This window comes from Carassius gibelio, chromosome A23, assembly GCF_023724105.1.
Source record: "Carassius gibelio isolate Cgi1373 ecotype wild population from Czech Republic chromosome A23, carGib1.2-hapl.c, whole genome shotgun sequence".
NCBI classification, from domain to species: domain Eukaryota; kingdom Metazoa; phylum Chordata; class Actinopteri; order Cypriniformes; family Cyprinidae; genus Carassius; species Carassius gibelio.
The window spans coordinates 13142047-13161361 of record NC_068393.1 but is presented as its reverse complement, the minus strand read 5'-3'; the positions used below and the strand labels follow the sequence as shown (position 1 = coordinate 13161361).

Here is a 19315-nt window from a genome sequence, read left to right as displayed (position 1 = left end):
TTCCTCATAATCATTTTGATGACACAACAATCTAGGTAAACTTAAAAATGAAACAATCAGTTTTACATTAATAATTCAAGTATCATTCATACATAATATGCAAGAAATGTGATTCAACATTTACTGTTGTTTAATAATTCCTCTGACTAAAACAGACAACACATTTGACACAGTTTGTCTATTTCTAAAATCACAGAATAAATGATAAAAAAATTATTGTAAGTCGTGCCTAGAGCAACAAAGACGATTTGAATATGTAGTGGAATATAAAATAAATCCACACTATGTAGATTTGGTTTTCTCATACATAAAAACATTTATCTGCTCTCTCCATCACATGGGTCGTCACAGAACACAACTCTGCTTTCCATGCGGGCGCGTTCAGCAGCAAACACTAGTTTATGACTTGCTAATGTCTCCTTAGGGCCTGACCTAATCCGAGATGGGTCCTTATGCTATATTGAGAAAGAGAAAGGAAGCCTCAGGAGTGATCATATGAGATAACATTGAGAAAACTATCTTCCAGATCCATCGTCTTACCTTCACAGCTGCAATGAAGGAGTCGATAAGGTGATAATCTGCTGCCCCGTGACCCCCAGTACCAAAGTTACCTGGAACTCTCATGTCTGCGGTGTATTTTGTGGTCTTTCTAGTAAGGAAGTCGAACACTTTGATCTCATATCCATTGTAGGACAGTTCCCCCTTGTGAAAGAAAGCGCAAATAGATGTTAAATCTCTTTAGAGACAGCCATCAAAAAGCTGAAATGGTGACACAAATTAACATGATGTCCAACCTTACTACCATGGATGGATGTTTTGCGAAGACATATTTCCTCTGTAAATGCTACCATGGTGAATGCAGCAGTCAAGCCTCCTTCAAATTCCATGTTCACTACCTGCGTCAAATCAAAAACTAAATACAATCTACTTTGTGGACAAGTGTAAAGGGAACATCTGACAGGCAAGTGTATAGGAGATACGCCAACCTGATTTGAGCACACGTCGTTGTCACATTCATACACACAGCGGCCGTAAGGTCCTGTTCTGAGGGCTTCAGTCACGGATTCAACATCAGGAACTGAGTTGGAGCAAATCACTGACACTGGCCAGCCAACACCGCCCTGATTTATCAAGAAAATGTAATCCATAAAAGATTTGTTCTTTTTGGGCTATATATATCACATGAATATAAACTTCATTAAGCAGAGTGAAGAAAGTAATGTTGTGTCGCTTTTACAAAATTTAAGATGTTTTTAAAGAAGTATTTTATGCTCACCAAGGCTGCAGAATTATTGTATGAATAGAAAGTTTAAAAGAACAACATGCATTTAAAATATAAATCATTTGAAATATATTAAATATCTTTACTTAATTTAATTTACTTATCGATTTAATGTGTCCCAGCTGAATAAAAACCTTTTGAACATTAGTATACATGAATACATTACTCTTTTCACTTGATCCAAGTAGATTTTCTTTGCCGAGTACGCACAATCCCCCTCTACAGGACAGTCTATACAGCGATTTGCAGCATTTGCTGGCTAGGAAAATTGTGAAATACATATATATATATATATATATATATGTTTTTTCATTTATATTTTGTAATTCATTTTGTTTCCCATTTAATATAAAAAATATATAATAATACAAAATAAAAAAGACCAACCTTGTTCTCTTTTGTGAAGTGGCTAAGAGACCCAAATGATGAAACTTTGATACACCTGTAAAATAAAACCTTTAATTTTTAACCTCCCAAAAAATATTTAAGATCTACCTTAAAACTTACAAATATTGATACATAAAGAAGCTGGAAAAAAATGACTTGGATTTAATTTGATGATAATTCACAAAGTATTTCACTCAGTCTTTCTGTTGATTTACTAACACTTTTCTTCAGCTCCAACACACGTACACGAGTCATGTTACAATACAAGTGTACCTTCGTCCGCCAGCCCAGTGATGAATCAGATCCAAATCATGGCAGGATTTGGCTAGCAGAGCAAAAGAGCTTTCCGCCTCGTTTCTCCAGTTCCCTCTGACAAAGGAGTGAGCAAAATGATAGAACCCCACCTATCAGAGAAGACAGGGCTGACACAACACAGAGAGACACGCAGCACACGCACACCGCAAACATATTAAACACATCCTACTGGTTCCAGATGTTGAATGTGGATGACATCGCCAATCACACCGCTGTCAATCAGCCCCTGAAATGTTGAAAAAAATAATAATGTTCTCTTCTGCCTGAGACTTGCTTTAGTTGTTTATTAAGACTTAAAGAAAAGTGTAACTACTTTAATTCTGTGGATGACAGGGTCGTATCGGAGAACATGGCACACTGTGAGCATGACACCACTCTGAATGCAAGCCTCTACAATCTCTGTGCAGTCCTCCTCTGTAACCTTAAAAACCATAAGAAAATAATACTTATTTTATATAATAATAATAGATAAAATAACTATAAAATAAAACCATACACAAATCATGGACAATACCACAGGTGACTGTGGGTCAATGAAATATAAGTCTAGTTTATGTTCTCTTTATATTCATGTTGGTACATTTTTATGCCATTTTGAAGCTTAAAATGTATCGACTCATATATTTTTAATTTATATAATAAACATTTTATGTAGAAAAAAAATTCTCAAAGTAATTTTTTATGTTAATTTACAAATATTATTAAGTTTTTGGGGAATCACCTGACATGACATTTTATAGCCTAAAATATCCTTGCCTTGTTGTCATAAATATTTTGGATAAAAGCGTCTGCTAAATGCATACATTTATAACTAATAATGAATGATTGAAATTACTTAATAAGGACCCCCCCCCCCCCCAAAAAAAAGAACTTTTTTTTTTCTTCCAAGATGATATCAGGACAGTTAATACTTTTTTTTTTCTTCCAAGATGATATCAGGACAGTTAACAACCTTTTTTTTTGCCCTTAAAAATGTCTAAACTTTAACTCAGAAATATGCTTATGACAGAAGAGGATCCTTTAGATAATGTATCCAAGAAATGTATTTTTTAAAATGCTTTTAAAACAAATAATAGGGCCCTACAAAAAAAATCATCATGTCATGGTGCCTTAATGCAAACACTTACAGCCATTGGTTTTTCCAGCAATACATGGTAGCCTTTCTTAGCTAAAGCCACAGCAGGGTCCTGAAGAACAATAAAATGGTTGGACAATGAACCCATTCAAAAGCAGAAAAAAATAAGTGCAAGTTATACATTAACCAGTAAAAAAAAAAAAAAAAAAAATAGCTGAGCACACCATGCTGACTGACAGAAGTCAGTATCATGTGAACATTGACCAACCACACATGGAAATCACATACCTTGTGAAGACGATCAGGAGTGCAGATCAATACTGCATCTGCAAATTTCTCTCTCTCTACTATGCAATGCCAATCTATGTGAAAACAAAAAAAATCAAGTCACTTCTAAAGGAAACAGATGCATTAATGTTACTGTAACAGAAAGCCAGACATACCATTGAAAGTGTTTTCATCTGCTACTTTGTGACGTGCCTGAAGTTTCTTTCGAGCAAAATCCCTGGGGTCAGCAATTCCCACAACCTGAGAGTTATTGTCAAGGATATGTTTATTCACACGTAGATGAAACAGCAGAACTGATGTCTGTTAAATTGAGATTAAAACAGAAGTCATACCCGCATTCGCTCAGGGAAGATCACAGCATAGTTTGAATAGTTTTCTCCTCTGTTACCAGCTCCAACCACGATAACATCCACAAGTGATGACATTATAGCAGATCCCTGCTGACATTAACAACAAACAGACTTATAATTTTAAATATTTCGAAAAAAAATCTTCCTACAACCAAATTATTAATAAAAACTAGATATACCTACATAATTTGAATTATATCTTACATAGTCCCTTTGACATAATACCATGCAAAACAGACTGAAGATCTGTAAGGTTGTGACTTTGCTTTATAGGTGTGTTTATAAACTACACAGCATTATAAAGGTCAGTGTTACTCTATGATGGGTTAGATACTGGTTACGAGTGCAGTAAATCATTAAGCCATTTTTAGCATGGCATTGATAATAAACCATTTTTTGCAGTGTCAAACAATATACTGAGTTCATCTGAAAACAGTGTAGTGAGCTGTCGTTTGTAAACGGGTCAAACGCTCTGTAATGTAGAAATAAATAAAGGTATCGTGCCTTCTCAAGTGTTACCTTGTTACCAACGAAATCCTTGTGCGCTTTAACAAATCGAAATTATCGGTCGTGAATCTGGTTTGTATGCTTTAAGTGCTTGGTTACGTGTATAAATACAAACTTAAAATATATTCAAATACAAGTAAGAGTTCAAATATATACGAATACAAGTAAAACGGAGCGCTCGGCTCATTCACAGTCTTGGAAGGTTACTTCCTTGTTTACGTTTGAGCGATGACGTTCAAATTACGCAAGAGCAACGCCTGATCAAAGACGGTAGAATGGAGTGGGGGAGCTATGACGTCAGTTTGTAGGCGGATCGGCTGTTAGCGTCGCACTGGTTACCTCGACAAAAAGGTTTTTTCATAGGCTTTTGAATTATCGCAAAGAATAAGATCTCTGTTCAAACATAGCCATTGAGATAATCTTCACAAAATAATAGTTTGTTAAAAAAATTAAAAGTTTTATGAATTCTGAAGCCTAAAAACAGACCACAGACGGCAGAACTAAACAGCTAACATTAGTGTATAAACGAACTGCAGCACACGGCTCAACACCACCACGCTTCCGACAACTTTTTAACTTATTTTTAGAAACATTTATTATTTTATTATTTATTAGACAAAGAACACGACTCGTGGATGTGAGTCTTAAATATCTGAGTTGGATTAGTATTAGGAAATCGCTGTAAAACCTTGATGTTTATAAGTAAAATGCAATTTAAGGAATAAAAAGTTTATTTGAGTCGGATATTTTCGATGATATTTAGCCTCCAGTGAATGAACTAATATATTTATTACAGCTGCTTTTGTTTTCTGTCTAAAGTCTGTATTATTCCTTATTTCACATTGCATCTATTTGTTTATTTTTTCATTCGATTTATATTGGGCTTTACAGATTCTAAAGGTAATCCTTCAGAAAAATTCTAATCTGAAATTACGTGAGATTAATACCGAGAAGTATCGCACTGCTCCCTCTCGTGGATTGAATCTGTAACGAGTTATAACTTTTCATTCAGTTTAATTTAATACACACATACACAAAATGTGCAAAAATTGTACAAAAACTGCATGTTTATTGTGTACGCTCTGTCTATGTCACACATTGGCTTTTTTCAGCTCTTACCTTTTCACAACTCACCCAAGTGTCACCTTAGCAGCCACATCATAAGTTTTACTCACGGCAAGGTGGTGGTGGGGTCATTCGAGAGAATAGAGGCGACAGACAGTTGAGGTGTGATAATTAGAAAGAAAGTGATAATTACTTGACTATTATTTGTTTTTGGAGACTGAAAGGAGTATTATGAACATCCTAACAAGAACCAGACTGAAGCTTTTTCAGCAGCCCATCAGTCTACTGTACAATATTATATACAGTATAACATTACCCTGTGTCCTCTCCTCAAATCAGAAAACTTCTGAAGATCCTGACCCAAAAGTACAACTAGTTTCCAATGGAAATAACATCATCACGGTTAGATATCTTATCGTAAATGTATAACTTTTTCTTATCAAAGTAGAAAAACAATATGTATCACAGTTTCCACAAAACTGACACTGAGGACTGGAGTAATGGTTTTTATAAATTCAGCTTTGCCATCATAGGAATAAATGTTAAAATATTTAAAAATATCTTAAAATTACTCCAGTCTTCAGTGTCACATGATCCTTCAGAAATCACTATAACATGCTGATATGGTGCAAAAGAAACCTTTCTTTAATTTAATATCAATATGAAAACATCGATAAACACAGTTCTACATGGCTGCTGTCCACTTTAAGCCCAGTCTCTGTCAGAAGCCAAGCTTTTTCGAGTTTCTGCTTCCCATAGTTCTGCAGGGCAAAGCGCAGAAACATTTCAGCAAGGCGTTGTGTTCCCAGACCAGCCTCTACACATAGCAGGGCTTGTTCCTGGTGCAGGTCCAGGGCTTGAGAAAAGTCCTGTAAACCAGATTCTTCACGGCAACACAACAACAGACTACTGCCTCTGCGGCAAAGGTCCTCTGCCCAAACCCTTTTCTCCTCTTTGCAATCTGAACTGTAGCCCTGGAAGACCTTATTCAGATCAGACACCGCCCTCTCGTGGAGGCCCAGGTGGGCCAGACACACTGCCTTAGGTATACTGAGGCTTCATCTGACTGACCGCTCGCACTGCTAACGTAAGGAGTGCTCCCACTGACCACTTTCAGAAACACTGCTGGCCTGCTGAGACGCTGCCTGGAAGCACAGAAACACTTTATTAGCCACTGAAGAGTTGAATCTGTCTCGCTGAGTAACAGGGTGAGATGAAGCAGAAAAGTATTTGTAAAACGGGCTGTGAACGGATTCTAAAAAATGCATCTACCATTAAACTTCTATTCATAAATAAATGTACCCCTTGAATCCCCACACTAACACAGAATCAGAAAAGAAGTATTTTTTTAAGTCTAGATATTTCCTGTACAGCACTTTGGTTGTTTTAAATGTTTTTTATAAATCAAAATACTAAACTAAATAATATTTGTTTGATATCTGCACCAGTGATGAAGATATAGATAGTCGTAATGATACAATTTAATTTTCAAGGATAAAATTAGTAAATCATGAATGATTTTAAATTACATTTGAAAGCCATTTTTTTTTTTTATTTAACAAGCTGGAACAACAAATTATCAGACTTTTGTTTGACGTTATGTCATGTCATGTCAAGTCAGCATAGGATAAGTAAGTCCTCTTCCATACAAAGCCTGCACAAAGTCTGTGTGCTCTTTAAGGATCGCAGTGAAGTCAAAGATAGCAGTCTTCCATTGGCCCAACAGAGCATTACATCTTGCTCTCTCCAACAGGGAATCTACTGCTAAAGAATAATCAGTTAACCAGTTAGGAAAGAGAAAAAAAGAAAGAGAAATCTTCTCTTTATAATATCATTCCTGTTGAAATGATCAGAAGAGTTATATGAAATTTCAAAACAAGATTATATAATGGAATCATTAACAGAAGCAAGTAATTGAAATTTGCATAAATAAAAAAAGGAAACTACTGTATTTTTTTTTTGTTTCATAGAAACTGCGTCAGTCAGATAGAATCAGTGGTATGAATTCCTGTAAGCATTTACATCTTTTCCTCTGCATTTCACTATGAGGATCATAAATATTTCCTAATGTAAATGTAATGTAAATTTTTTGTGTCTGAAAACAACATGCCCTCGTTACCTGAAGGGACAAACGGCACAGTTTTCCCTTATTGCACTTCTGCTTGCTGGCCACACAGTATACATTTGGAAGAGGTGTGTCAGTGTTTTTCTAGAAGTGCTCGGTCTTGTAAAGATGTTACAGATAAAAGGGGCCACAGACAGCTAGTGTCTCCTGAATTGATCTGCTTCTTTACTAGCTGTAAGACACCAGAGAGATTACTTACTGTGAAGACAAAAATGTATATATTTTTTATCATAGACACATTTTAAGGTGAACTTTAAGAGAGATATAATCTGGCACCTGATGGGCATCATAGAGGAATCCTCGATGCAGCTGCAGTATTGCAAGGTGGCTGTGGTGCTGTGTGCTCAATGTTTAGAAGAAGACGGTAAGCCTCCTCAACACATCCAAGCATCTGCTGCGAGAATCTGAGGTCCATCTGCTCCAGGTTTTAACAAAAGCGTGCACACCAACAGCAGACCTGAAAGGAAGCACAAGAGACTGAATAAGATAGTAGCGTTCAGTTCTGCTCCTGTAGGTCAAAAGTTCTGCAGAGTTTAGTTACAACCTTAATTAAACAAACCTGAAACAGCTAATTAATGGAGGGCGACCACATGATCGGTTTTGCTGATAAATCGGCACTGATAAATGGGTTATCAGCAAAAATCCACACCAATAGTTTTTCTTGGTTGTTTCTCTTGCTGGAGCGGCTGAGAAGGTCTACTGTTATTATACAGTATGAGAACAGCCTCTAGAAGGCAGAATCACTGATGCCTCATGCTGTTGGTTTTGACATATGAGACTAAGAGCTGCATGAAGCAGGAGACTTTAGATGGGGATTTAAAACAGACCACCAAACAGCATGTTTTCATGTATTTAAATTGCTGACTGGATGCTGCATTACTGGAAAACAACAGTATGGTTGCCATCAAGGCTGAGAGGACGCTAACATATACCTCAAGTGGGTAAAACAATGTGACAAAAACACACACAAGTTTTTTTTTTTAAATGTGACATTACTAACCATCTAATAGTTTTTATCCAGCTGGTCACTTTTATTCATTTGTTATCCAACAAAGTTATAACATTTAACAATACAATTTTACATTTTTTATTTTAAGTTGAATCTGTTTATATTAGTTAATGCACTATGAACTAACATTAATGTTAGTAGATGTATGTAAAAATTACAGTACATTTTCATGGTACAGTATTTTTTTGGTAATAAAGTTTAGCACTGTTTTACTTGGAGTGTTATGTTTGTTTTCATTCCGTATCCATTTTTAAAATTATTGGTTGAATAACTGGTTATCGGCCGGTGAGGCGGTTTTCTCAGGCATCTCGAATGAGAAGATCTGTTATCTTGGCTTTTTATCCTCGCAGCACCAAAGCATAATTAATATAAGGTAATTATTTTACAACTTCTGTTATTAAAAAAATAGGCCTACGTCAATGATGGGTACAGGCCTGTGTGGAAAGAATAAAAGCAGATTTAGCTTTCGTCTACATTACACAATGACAATGAACAATGACATATTTTTTCTAAAGAATTTACAATTACAATATTTCAAGAAACCAGTCACTTTATGGCTGTAACTAAAATAAAGAGCATATTTAATCTAGAAAAAAATAGGGCACTCCCCTGTTTCCCAGCCAAGTCCAAATGACTAACTTAACTAAAGTTAAAGAGGACTGGACAAAAATAAAATCAAGCCAAACGACAAAGAGCTTAATGAAAATATAGATCAATAAATTGGGACAATACTGAATCTCTCTAGATTGTAAAGCTAAAAGTAAACTCAAATTTCATTGATCAAGATATAAGTTTTCTGTTTGAATGGGTATTTCTGGACTGGAAGGTTTAAAGTATCAAAATTACCAACGAATATTTGGAGATGGAGGTTATATTTCACATTTCCCAGAGAACATGGGCTACTGGATCTTTCTTCGAAATGACAAGATTCAGCTTAGCCAATAGGTTATGGTTATATACATGCCTGGAAAAACGAAATAAAAAACGTGAAACTGCTTTTGATCTTCACTGTGGTTTAAACAGAAGTCAGATGAACCTGGGAAACCAGATGAAAGGGGAATTTCCTTTACAGAGCTCAGGGGCCCTGGCCACTGTTTGCTGACATTCACTAAACTTAATGTCAGAACTTTTCTCTGTCTGCACAGAAAGGACACACTCTTGTCATGCTTTCCATTTTTTAACAACATTTTGCTGTCAAGAGCCATACATATTCATTATGTTTTTATTAAGAAAAGAAACACATGTATACTGGTGTGAGTGTGACGTAATACTTCCAACATGCCCATGCACAATATGACTGAGAACTTAAAATAACCTTTAGCGTGAAACAAATAAGCAGCTAAGTTGATCCTGAAAACCACTAGTTAGCTCCTTAAGCTGATGGATGATAAAATTGAAACGTTTATGTTCAAACTTTGAATTGGTCAACAATTCTTTCAAAATCCACATTTGTACAGTATAGTGACTGATTAATTTAACCAAGAACGATGATTACAATCGGTTATAACAAAGCACCTATGATATGCATAATAATCTACATTATACTCAAATAAAACAATTCACAAAGTCGAATATTTTTAGCCATGACTGAGGTTTCCTGTTAAAAGTTTAGAAGAACCAGCATCTGCTGTTCAGAGTTCCCTGTAAATGATTGTGAAATGCAACTGCAGCTCACACACATGAGGAGATCAAGATGAGTGAGCTTTCATGCTCGCTTGCAGTTGTTCTAGTTTCTCTTGCAGTTCCTGGGCACAGCCTGACAGGTTCATGTAGTGTAATGTTGAGTAGATAGTCTCAATCTTTGCTCCGCTGTTCTGGCTCCACAGACGTAGCATATGATACTGCTTTTCCAGATAGGACGGGCCTGCCTCCAGCTCAATCCGTTCCATCTGATCATCAGACACAGAAAGCAGTCGCAAAAATTCCTTCCAACGCGTCACAGGAATCTCTCTTATGACCATGTACAGCACTGATGCTGGCCAGGACTCCTTCTGCAACACCTGCATCACTGGGGGAAATTAGATAAAGGATGAGTAACCCCAAGCTCTTGGGTTAATCTCCTTTTAATGAGGTGAGCATGCACGTAGAGTAGGCCTATCAGATGACTAAGTTATATTGCAAAAGAATCATGATGCAAAATCAAATAATTAAACACAGTGCATACATCAATCAGTCTAGATGAGCACTGCAACAATGTCATGTTAATGTATTGAACTCAAAAGGTTTAATGTACTGGAAATATGAAATTATTTTCCATTGGTGTTTTCCCTGTATTTTGACTTTTGCATTATATTGTGTTGTGTTTTTAGGTGTTCAGGAAAATGTCTGGAAATGTACAGAAAAAAAAAAATACAGAAAATTACCAGCGCTTTTTCTGCTTTTCTGATTCGTTCTTTCTTTCAGTGTACAATTGATAAGCCATTTGTGCTTTTATAAAACAAGACTAAGCAGTATGAAAGAATTAAAACAGTGCTGGATGAGTGGAGTGATTTTCAGCATTTTAGCAAAAATTCGACTGCTGAATACTGTAACTGACCAATCAGAATCAAATATTCCAGAGAGCTTTGTAATAAGAACTCTTAACTTCAATAATAATGTGCAGTTATATGAGTTCTTTTCAGAGTTTTTAATGTAGTTTTTAAGGAAAATATTTTGGCTATATCGTGAGAACAAAAAGTTAAATGTCTTTACTACTCTGAGAATTACTTAATCAGCTAATTTCAACGCCCTGTGAGGCTCCACACACCAAGGAAGCAACGGAAAGTGTGAGAGTTGTGAGAAGTTATTATCTGATTGGACAGTTCTCAGAAGTTCTTAGAATTTGTAATGTAAGACTGGAGACTAGCCGATCACAATCAGTTTAACATAAGCCTACGTGATTGGCAAAAGGATAAGACTAATAGTTGACAAGAAAGTTTTGAAATATGCAGAAAAGGTTCTAAAACAGGGAATAAACCTAAACTTCATTACATTTTGCAATGACTTATGGGGGGTCACGAAATGCATTTTTCTTTTTTACATTTGATGTTTCTTGAGGTGAATTTATAATCTTACAATCAGAAAAGGTCATATTTGATATATAAATGGCCATTTTCTTCCCTGGATTTAGCTCTCTGATTTGAGCTGATTTGGAAAGTGTCTTCTGTGAGACTTCAATGTAAATGCCCACCGCTATGATTGGCTAACATCTTGGCATATGAAATGAGCATGCAAACTCTATCGAAACCTTTTTCTGCACTCTAATAGCTATTATTGCATACAACCCATTGCACAGTGGAGGCGGAGTTAGTTTTGAGTTTTTAAACCCGCAGTATGCTTTTATTGTAGAGTAATCTCTTATAAATGTAAATATCAAGAACATTTTGATTCTTCATTTCAAGACCCCTTTAAAGTTTTATGTAATTACATTTTGGGTTTCCGTTTGCTATCAGGGGGCCCATGATGCTTTGCAAATCTCCACTGTGGACGTTGTGTCCTGTCAGCTCCTTTAAAGACAAACAAATGGTTATCAAGGTGATGCTTATCACATAAAATGTCAGATCACATGAAAAAAAAAATCCTCAACATAATTTCCACTTTGCAGTTTAACTGTACATAACATCAGAAATATGTTAACTAATAAAAAAACAAATACAAACCATTGCTATGGGGATGCTGATTACATCATTAGGTTGATCTGATGAAACAAAGATTCAAACAAAACAAAATTCACTAACGAAATTTACTAAAATGCAGATTTCCCAAATCAATGTGCATTTCCTATTTTAAGAAAGAAATGAAACCACAGAATTAACAGATACAAATAAAGCTAAGCTGCTTCTGTAATGATCATATTAAAGGGGTCATATGATGTGATTTCTTTCTCTTTGGAGTGTTACAAGCTGTTTGTGAATAGATAAGATCCCTAAAGTTGCAAAGACAAAAGTCTCAAAGACAACGAGATATTCTTTATAAAAGTTTAGACTCGTTCACACCCCCAAACGCCTCATTTAACCCCCTCACTGTGTGGGAAGATTTGCATGATGCCGCCCAAAATGTTCACGCAAAGAAGGCACAACTTTGTTGTTGCTGCCACTGCCACCTCCATGTTTTGAAGATGCTGTATGTTTCGTTGCGAAAGCGAATTGTTTTTTATTTGGCCTTCAAAAACAGGACACGACTAGAAATCATTGGTAAATTGCATTTACAACACTGTTCCAGAACAGTTCAACCCAAATATTCAGATGTGTGGAGCACATTTTATAGAGAACTGTTTCCTGATCTGCCGGCTGTTCTAACTCACAGTCTGTAAGAACGTTTTCATATTTAAAGAATTTGCCGCTGATGATTCAAACGTGAGATTTGAGCAGTGTAGAGTAACGCTTGTTGTTTGTCATTTCTCCGATCACAAATGCAGACATGGTTTACTGCTTATGCGGCACGATGCAACGCAACGTGTAAAAAGAACGCGTAAGTCAAATCCATAATTATGTCCCCACTGGATGCAACAAAAGCCTTGTTTATAATGGGTTTTAATGTTTTTGTCTCGTCGCACCAGGCATGACAGTATGGTAAAGGGCCTAACATTTCTGTCACACGCTTAAGGTATTCGGCCAATCACAACCCACTGAATAGCTGACCAATCAGAGCACACTTCACTTTCAGAATGATGATCTTTGTAAAAAAACTACGCATTTCAGAAAGGCGGGGCATAGAGTAGAAACAATAATGTACAGTATGTGGAAAATAATGTTTTTGACCCATAAACCGCATAAACACATTTCACTACACCGAATACACAAATTAAAGTTATTTTAGCACCATCATATGACCCCTTTAGAGGTATAGCAAGCTTCATTAATCTAAATGAAGTAAATGTGAGTGAATGTAAACCTGGTTGAATCTGAATGTTTGGATGTTTGTGAATATGCCAGATTTTGCAAACCCATCTCCGTCTACAGAACCAGATGAGAAGAAGACAGAGAACACCAGCCAATAAGGTCACACTCATCAATAACACCAGCAACAGCGCTTTAGAAAAACCTAAGAAAAGGGACAATGTATGTCAAAATCTAACCTGCTTATTTCTTGCTTCAAAGGTTTGCAAATATAAAAATGTCTAATTATACATGTTAGGATGTCATGATACCTTTTGTTTCATCTGTAGGACTACAAAAAGATTTGCAGGACTCTTTCGTGCACTTAGACCTGAAACAAATTACATTAAGCAACAGAACATTTATACTTAAAATGTACTTTGACCCAAGACACTTTCATAACAAATATCTGCAAAACACAACAATAAAAAAACTACAACTGCATTTACCATATAAACATTATCACAAGTTTTAAATATTTTTTGGTGTGCTTGAAACTTAAATAATGTTTCATAGCTAATAAAGCTGGAAAACATTACTACAAATGCAGGAAATTCTGATGCGGATGCTAAAACTATATGCACAGGAAAACCACAACCCGTTAACCTACATGCTAAAGACTAAACAAAATATCCTTATTCTCCACAAATAGAGTAATTTACCAAAAATCCATCACGATTCAAAAGATGTAAAGTGAATATTAGACCCCATACTCAACACAGCTTTTGCACTGTCCATCATCCAGGTAGTTGCCAATCCCACAGACTACTGGTGTGGTTTTACCATTTGTCATTTGCTGGGTACAGTTCTCTTTACAGTTCAAACCTGATTAACACAAAAGGAAAAAGAAACTATTCAGTTACAGTTTCCTATAGCCACACAATGTTCAGGATATTTCATTTTTAGTTTAGTTTTTTATTTACAACAGAAAGTATCACTTGTGTCATTTGGCCATAAATTGAACTTCCTCTGATGACACTTACAGTCTGTGCAGTTTTGGCAGCTGGAACAGGGTTTACAGAGACCATTATTCTTGTAATACCCAGCTTTACAAACGCAGACTCTGTTCTGTGTTGGTGTACAGGTGATATCTTCTACTTCATGAGCTGTAAAACCAGGAGTCTTATATTTGGATGTAAAGCCCACCTTGCGACAGTTATATAAATTACAAATGTCTAAATTCCACATGCATTAATTAGATAATTGCAACAAATGTATTCTGTTATTTTACTTACCACCTGGATCACAGTGAGTACATCTGAAACACGTATTTAGAGAATTTGCGAGGGAAATGTAAAAACCACTCCCACACATCTGACAGCCCTGTTCTGATTTAAAATATCCTGCAGGAAATGTCAAAATAACAAGATGAAAATCTTGAATTTTGCATAATTTATTTGCAAAGGTGAATCTATTATGGATGTTTTTCTTGTGGTTTTACTATTGTTTTTATTTTAGTTAGTGGGAGGCATGTCTGTTTACCTGCTGAACACTTTCCATCTGTCAAGGGTGGAATTTTACTTTGGCATTGGCATTGGGGGACTATGAATAGTATAAATACCTGAAATAAAACAATTGACTGCAGTTAAATAAATATCAGTATCCTCTGAACATATAAAATACCATCATATTTAAATACCTAAATACAAAAAAAAAAAAACTCAAATAGTTGTCTGTTTATTAAAAAAGACCCCCAAATGTCATGTTCCCTTGTGCATTTTAAATACTTATTGAGAAATATTTTAAATGTGAAAATATACAGAAAGGACAATAATTAAAACACATTGGTATCAACATTGCTTCTCCTAAAATAAAAGTAGACAGGCAATTGGTGACATTGACATACACTAAAAGTGCAGAGCTGTCGGTTTAAAAGTATACTTTGAAAAATGATTCTATTTAGACATTACCACCATAATGAAATAGGATAACCCACTGAAACTTACACATCTAAAACTATTTAGCCAATAAACATTAAAATTTTATATACACAAGGACAGTCAATCCAAATATTTGTCACATTTGATGTTTAAAGTGTATAGAAATATGCTGTACAATGAACAATCACTAGAGATAAACGCCAACATTTCGAGCTAGATGCAAGAATACAGAAAATGTATTCTTAAACCTATATTCTGAAGAACTAATACATTTATCTATTTATTTCTAGTTCCTTGTATCCCACCTTTTTGAGTCCATGCTGTTTCGTATTGAGGCCTTAAACCCATAGACTTAAATACCTTTTTATTTTTCATGGATTTTAAGTTTGTCATTGTCTTAATTTTATGAAATAAATAAGACAGACCTTTACCAAAGATAATTAGTTCTTTATTAAATATATTATAATAAATATAGATTTTGCCCACATAACTCAAAGTATATAACAGATGGCAATGATCTATTTAACCAGACTAGAAGTCTGTAAAGCTTAACTACACACAAATGTTTCTCTATTGTTGTTGAGGTTAACCAAAGTGTTGTGACAATATGTAGCCATTTTAAGACAGGTAATTGTAACAGGATGGTGGTTACTGAAAAAGTACTTATCTATAATCAGCAATGGTAAAAATACATAAATAACAGTTGAGACTGAGGGCTTTCTAATTTTGCAATGAGGTACAAACATTTATAAGATAGCAATTATAGCGAAACCTGTCCAAGGAAAGGCAACAACAACAATGCTAGTAAAAATTAAATACGTACCAAATCCAAACACAGTGTTGACACAGTCATGATGAGATGTTGTTCAGTTTTAGCTCAAGAGTCATGTATTCATAGACTTACAAATTGATGAAAACATAAAATACTCCAGCACTGCTTCATGTCATCATTTGTGGCTTCAGACTTCTGCTTCACTCTGAGAGAGTATCTGTTTAGACAGGAAGGTGAGTAACCGACCCAGAAAGCCTTAAAGTAGCCTACAAGATTCGAGAAAGTCTGACAGATGAGAAACAGGAAAACACGTCAGACTAAAAACCTCAGCATGAAGCTGGATTTCACAGCGTTTATAAGGTCTTCCATTTGGTTAATAAACTTCTGCCCATATGAATTCATTACCAACCTATATAACACACATACATTACATAACATGAAAACATTTGACTCTATGAATACCCAAACCACATTTAGAAACAGTGACATCAAGTGGAGGGAAAAAACTGTCTGCATTTTCCCTTGGTAAGCTATATTTGGTTTTGATTCAGAATTTTGATTAAAAAGATACAACTAAGAAAACGTTGAGACATCGTCTTGGGCTTTTTCTGAGACAGCTCAATTGTGTGATATTGCTTAAATACAGCAGAGCTGAACAACACATGTTAGGGACAATATTGCCAGTTATATTTTCTGTTTTCGTGCCAAGCTAAAGGACAACATAACCATTCTTGTGTCCGCAAGCAGCATTTCATTCCTAAATGAACCAGTGGTTGAATAAATTATTCAGTGACTCACTCACATATACAGTCACTTATCGCCACCTACTGGGTATAACGATGTCAACTGGGGAAAGAAAAAACCCATCATCACTAATCATTACAGCCTGAATGCAACACGCAAACACCAATCTATGGCAAGCAGGGACAGATGAACTGGGAGTGACATAAACAAATTTACAGTGCGATTAAAAAGGGGTGCTAGATTGCGATTGCTTGATTATTATGAATTTTTTTTACGTTAGTTAGTGTGTTACATTGCTTTTTGAACATTAACATCTGCAAAAATACAATGCTAGAAGTTCATTACAAGCAGAGATAACATCTTTTAAATTTATGTCAGTTTAATGTCTACAGAAACGGCTGGTAGGGACTACAACAAGTTATTTCCCGGGTTCATGGTAACAAACCCAGATTAACCCCGCCCTCGGGAAAAGGCAACAGTTTCCGAAGTGTATTAAAGCTTTAATCAGGACAAAACAGTATATTAAAAGCTGACATAAGCAGTAGCATTTACAGGTAACAGTGTATCTAAAAGCATGAGACAACAACAAACAAAAAGCATAGGACTACCATTAAATGCCCTGCTTGCACAGGTTCTGCACGATCCTCTTCAATAATATCCTCTGATTCTCAATCGGGCTCAAACTGTTAAGGGATATTAATGACACCGTTGTTTACAATACAACCAGAGCACAGGCCTCTGAGGTGAGCGGTGGGACGTTTAGACGTGCACTAGAGGCGTTTCAGCCAATCACAACACACTGGGCTAGCTAACCAATCAGAGCCCGTCGCCTAATTCTGTGGGGGGGCTTCATAAAAGCAGGAAATGATCCACACGTTTCTCAGAGAAGGGACAGAGCGGTGTGAAATAAAGGTAAATGATATGAAAAATACAATTTTTTTATTATTATTTTTGTCTCAAATGAAGCATTAACACATGTTAAGCTGCATCCCATAAACACAATCAAGACTAGAAAAAAAAAACAAAAAACTGTGAACCACCCCTTTAAGGTTCTACGCTGATAACAAATTTAGATTATAAAAACAATGTGGGAACATTGTTTCGAAATGTTTCTAAACTGTTGACTTATTGTTATTATAATGTTATTTAAAGGTTACAAAAACGTATCTTGCATCGTTCTACTAAGTTTATTTTCACCCAAAATAAAACGTTATTTGAACATTTATTTTTAATATTGTAAGAACGTTTTCTCTTTAACATTATCAGAACGTTCATTAAGTGCAAATAACATCACGAGGGCATTCTGAGGATATTGCTCTAAGAACATTTTCTCTCAACTTTCTGAAAACATATGTCAAATAATAAGAGCGTTTCATAAATATTACTTAAAGAACGTGTTGTTCTTATATTTATATAACTTTTAAAAAGTTGTGAGAACATTCCCTGTTTGCTGGGAAGAAACGTTGATGTTTATGAATCACCCCTTTTGGGTTTAACCTATGATGCGTAGATTAGTAGTCCAGCACTGAACTACCCCCAACACACCAAACCTGTAGGCGTGACTTGATGTCAGTGATGATCTCATTTGATGGTCAATGTGTCTGTTTGGGTTTGTAAAACTTTTCTAAGATTTTAAAGCATTTTTGTCGATCATCAAAGCTTGTCTCAACAAACTTTACTCTTTTTTTTCAGTTTATGTTCTGTATATTTGTTTGAATGGTAATTTGACCTTTATAACATGGCATTTATTACACATTTGATTCTTGTGCTTTACACTGAAGTGAATTTGTTAGTTAGTTTGTTAGGAAACAGGGATACTGTCATTATTTAGTGGCGTGGACAAAGATTGATCAACACTATCATTAAATTACCATATTATTTAAATTTACTAAAACAACTTATGAGTCCACCAAACTAGATATTATAACATTTAATACAATTAATACGGGTTCACTTTCAAGAAGCCAACATTTCCATAAAATGTTCTAATTAAAATGCATTTAAATTAGTGCTGTCAAAATCCAATTTTTTTTCTTTTACATAATATATGTCTGTGCACTGTGTATATTTATTATGTAAATATAAATGCACACATGCATGTAAACATGTAAGAAAAATGTTTTTGTTTTATGTATATATATATATATATATATATATATATATATATATATATATATATATATATATATATATATATATATAAGCATACATGTAAATATTTATTTTAAATTATATTATATTAAATATTATATTATGTATTATATTAAAATAAATATATATACATATGTTTGTGTATTTATTTATTTTTACAAACACACACACACAAACTAAACGCAAACTTTTATTTTGGATGTGATTAATCATGATTAATCATTTGACAGCACTATTTTTTTATTAAAATATGATTTTATACCAGGAACTGTTAGAATAATAAATATGGTTATTAATATAAAAAAAGCATTTCTTCTGATATTAATGGAACTGTAAATACAGTAAATCTATATACAATAGCCTATTATATATTGCATGGGAAAGTGTCAGTTCTGTTATCTCAAATGCCTTTTTTTTCTGCTACAAAGGAAGCACAGTGCACAATCAATTACTTAAGCCTAAAAGCAATGCTCCCCTTTCATATGTCCCAGCTAAAATGAGAGGTTTTG

At 34.9% G+C, this 19315-nt stretch overlaps 2 protein-coding genes across 9 annotated transcripts; both read right to left on the bottom strand.

The window, feature by feature from the left end:
• On the bottom strand, positions 1-4428 carry zgc:154075 (uncharacterized protein LOC556929 homolog). Of its 8 annotated transcripts, none has more exons than XM_052541773.1 (14): positions 4202-4428; positions 3680-3784; positions 3503-3587; positions 3348-3421; positions 3112-3171; positions 2298-2405; positions 2154-2210; positions 1943-2073; positions 1670-1724; positions 1449-1541; positions 987-1121; positions 795-896; positions 541-702; positions 1-455 (listed from the first exon to the last, which is right to left on the bottom strand). In XM_052541773.1, the coding sequence occupies exons 2-14, from the start codon at positions 3770-3772 to the stop codon at positions 318-320; spliced, it is 1293 nt and encodes a 430-aa protein (XP_052397733.1). In that variant the 5' UTR covers positions 3773-3784; positions 4202-4428; the 3' UTR covers positions 1-317. The 8 variants fall into 8 exon arrangements, with proteins under 8 accessions (XP_052397733.1, XP_052397734.1, XP_052397736.1 ...); XM_052541774.1 differs by having other exon boundaries at positions 3680-3787; positions 4217-4428; XM_052541776.1 differs by having other exon boundaries at positions 4217-4428.
• A 5187-nt stretch (positions 4429-9615) lies between these two features.
• On the bottom strand, positions 9616-16234 carry LOC127944880 (tumor necrosis factor receptor superfamily member 1A-like). Its single transcript, XM_052541272.1, has 10 exons — positions 15963-16234; positions 14742-14820; positions 14495-14602; positions 14243-14365; positions 13973-14084; positions 13532-13590; positions 13276-13425; positions 12042-12079; positions 11810-11888; positions 9616-10411 (listed from the first exon to the last, which is right to left on the bottom strand). Exons 1-10 carry the CDS (start codon positions 15990-15992, stop codon positions 10092-10094), a joined length of 1098 nt encoding a protein of 365 aa, XP_052397232.1. The 5' UTR covers positions 15993-16234; the 3' UTR covers positions 9616-10091.
• Between the last annotated feature and the right edge of the window lie 3081 nt (positions 16235-19315).

Excerpts from the sequence above, each read along its gene's own strand:
- LOC127944880 (XM_052541272.1), bottom strand. The coding sequence starts at position 15,992 with ATGACTGTGTCAACACTGTGTTTGGATTTG. Across the intron at positions 12,080-13,275 it reads AAACATTCAGATTCAACCAG|ATCAACCTAATGATGTAATC; the intron begins GTTTACATTCAC and ends TTGTTTCATCAG. Across the intron at positions 11,889-12,041 it reads TCAGCATCCCCATAGCAATG|GAGCTGACAGGACACAACGT; the intron begins GTTTGTATTTGT and ends TTGTCTTTAAAG.
- zgc:154075 (XM_052541768.1), bottom strand. The coding sequence starts at position 3,925 with ATGGTATTATGTCAAAGGGACTATGTAAGATATAATTCAAATTAT. Across the intron at positions 3,172-3,347 it reads CTCCTGATCGTCTTCACAAG|GACCCTGCTGTGGCTTTAGC; the intron begins GTATGTGATTTC and ends ATTGTTCTTCAG. Across the intron at positions 2,211-2,297 it reads CTGTCATCCACAGAATTAAA|GGGCTGATTGACAGCGGTGT; the intron begins GTAGTTACACTT and ends TCAACATTTCAG.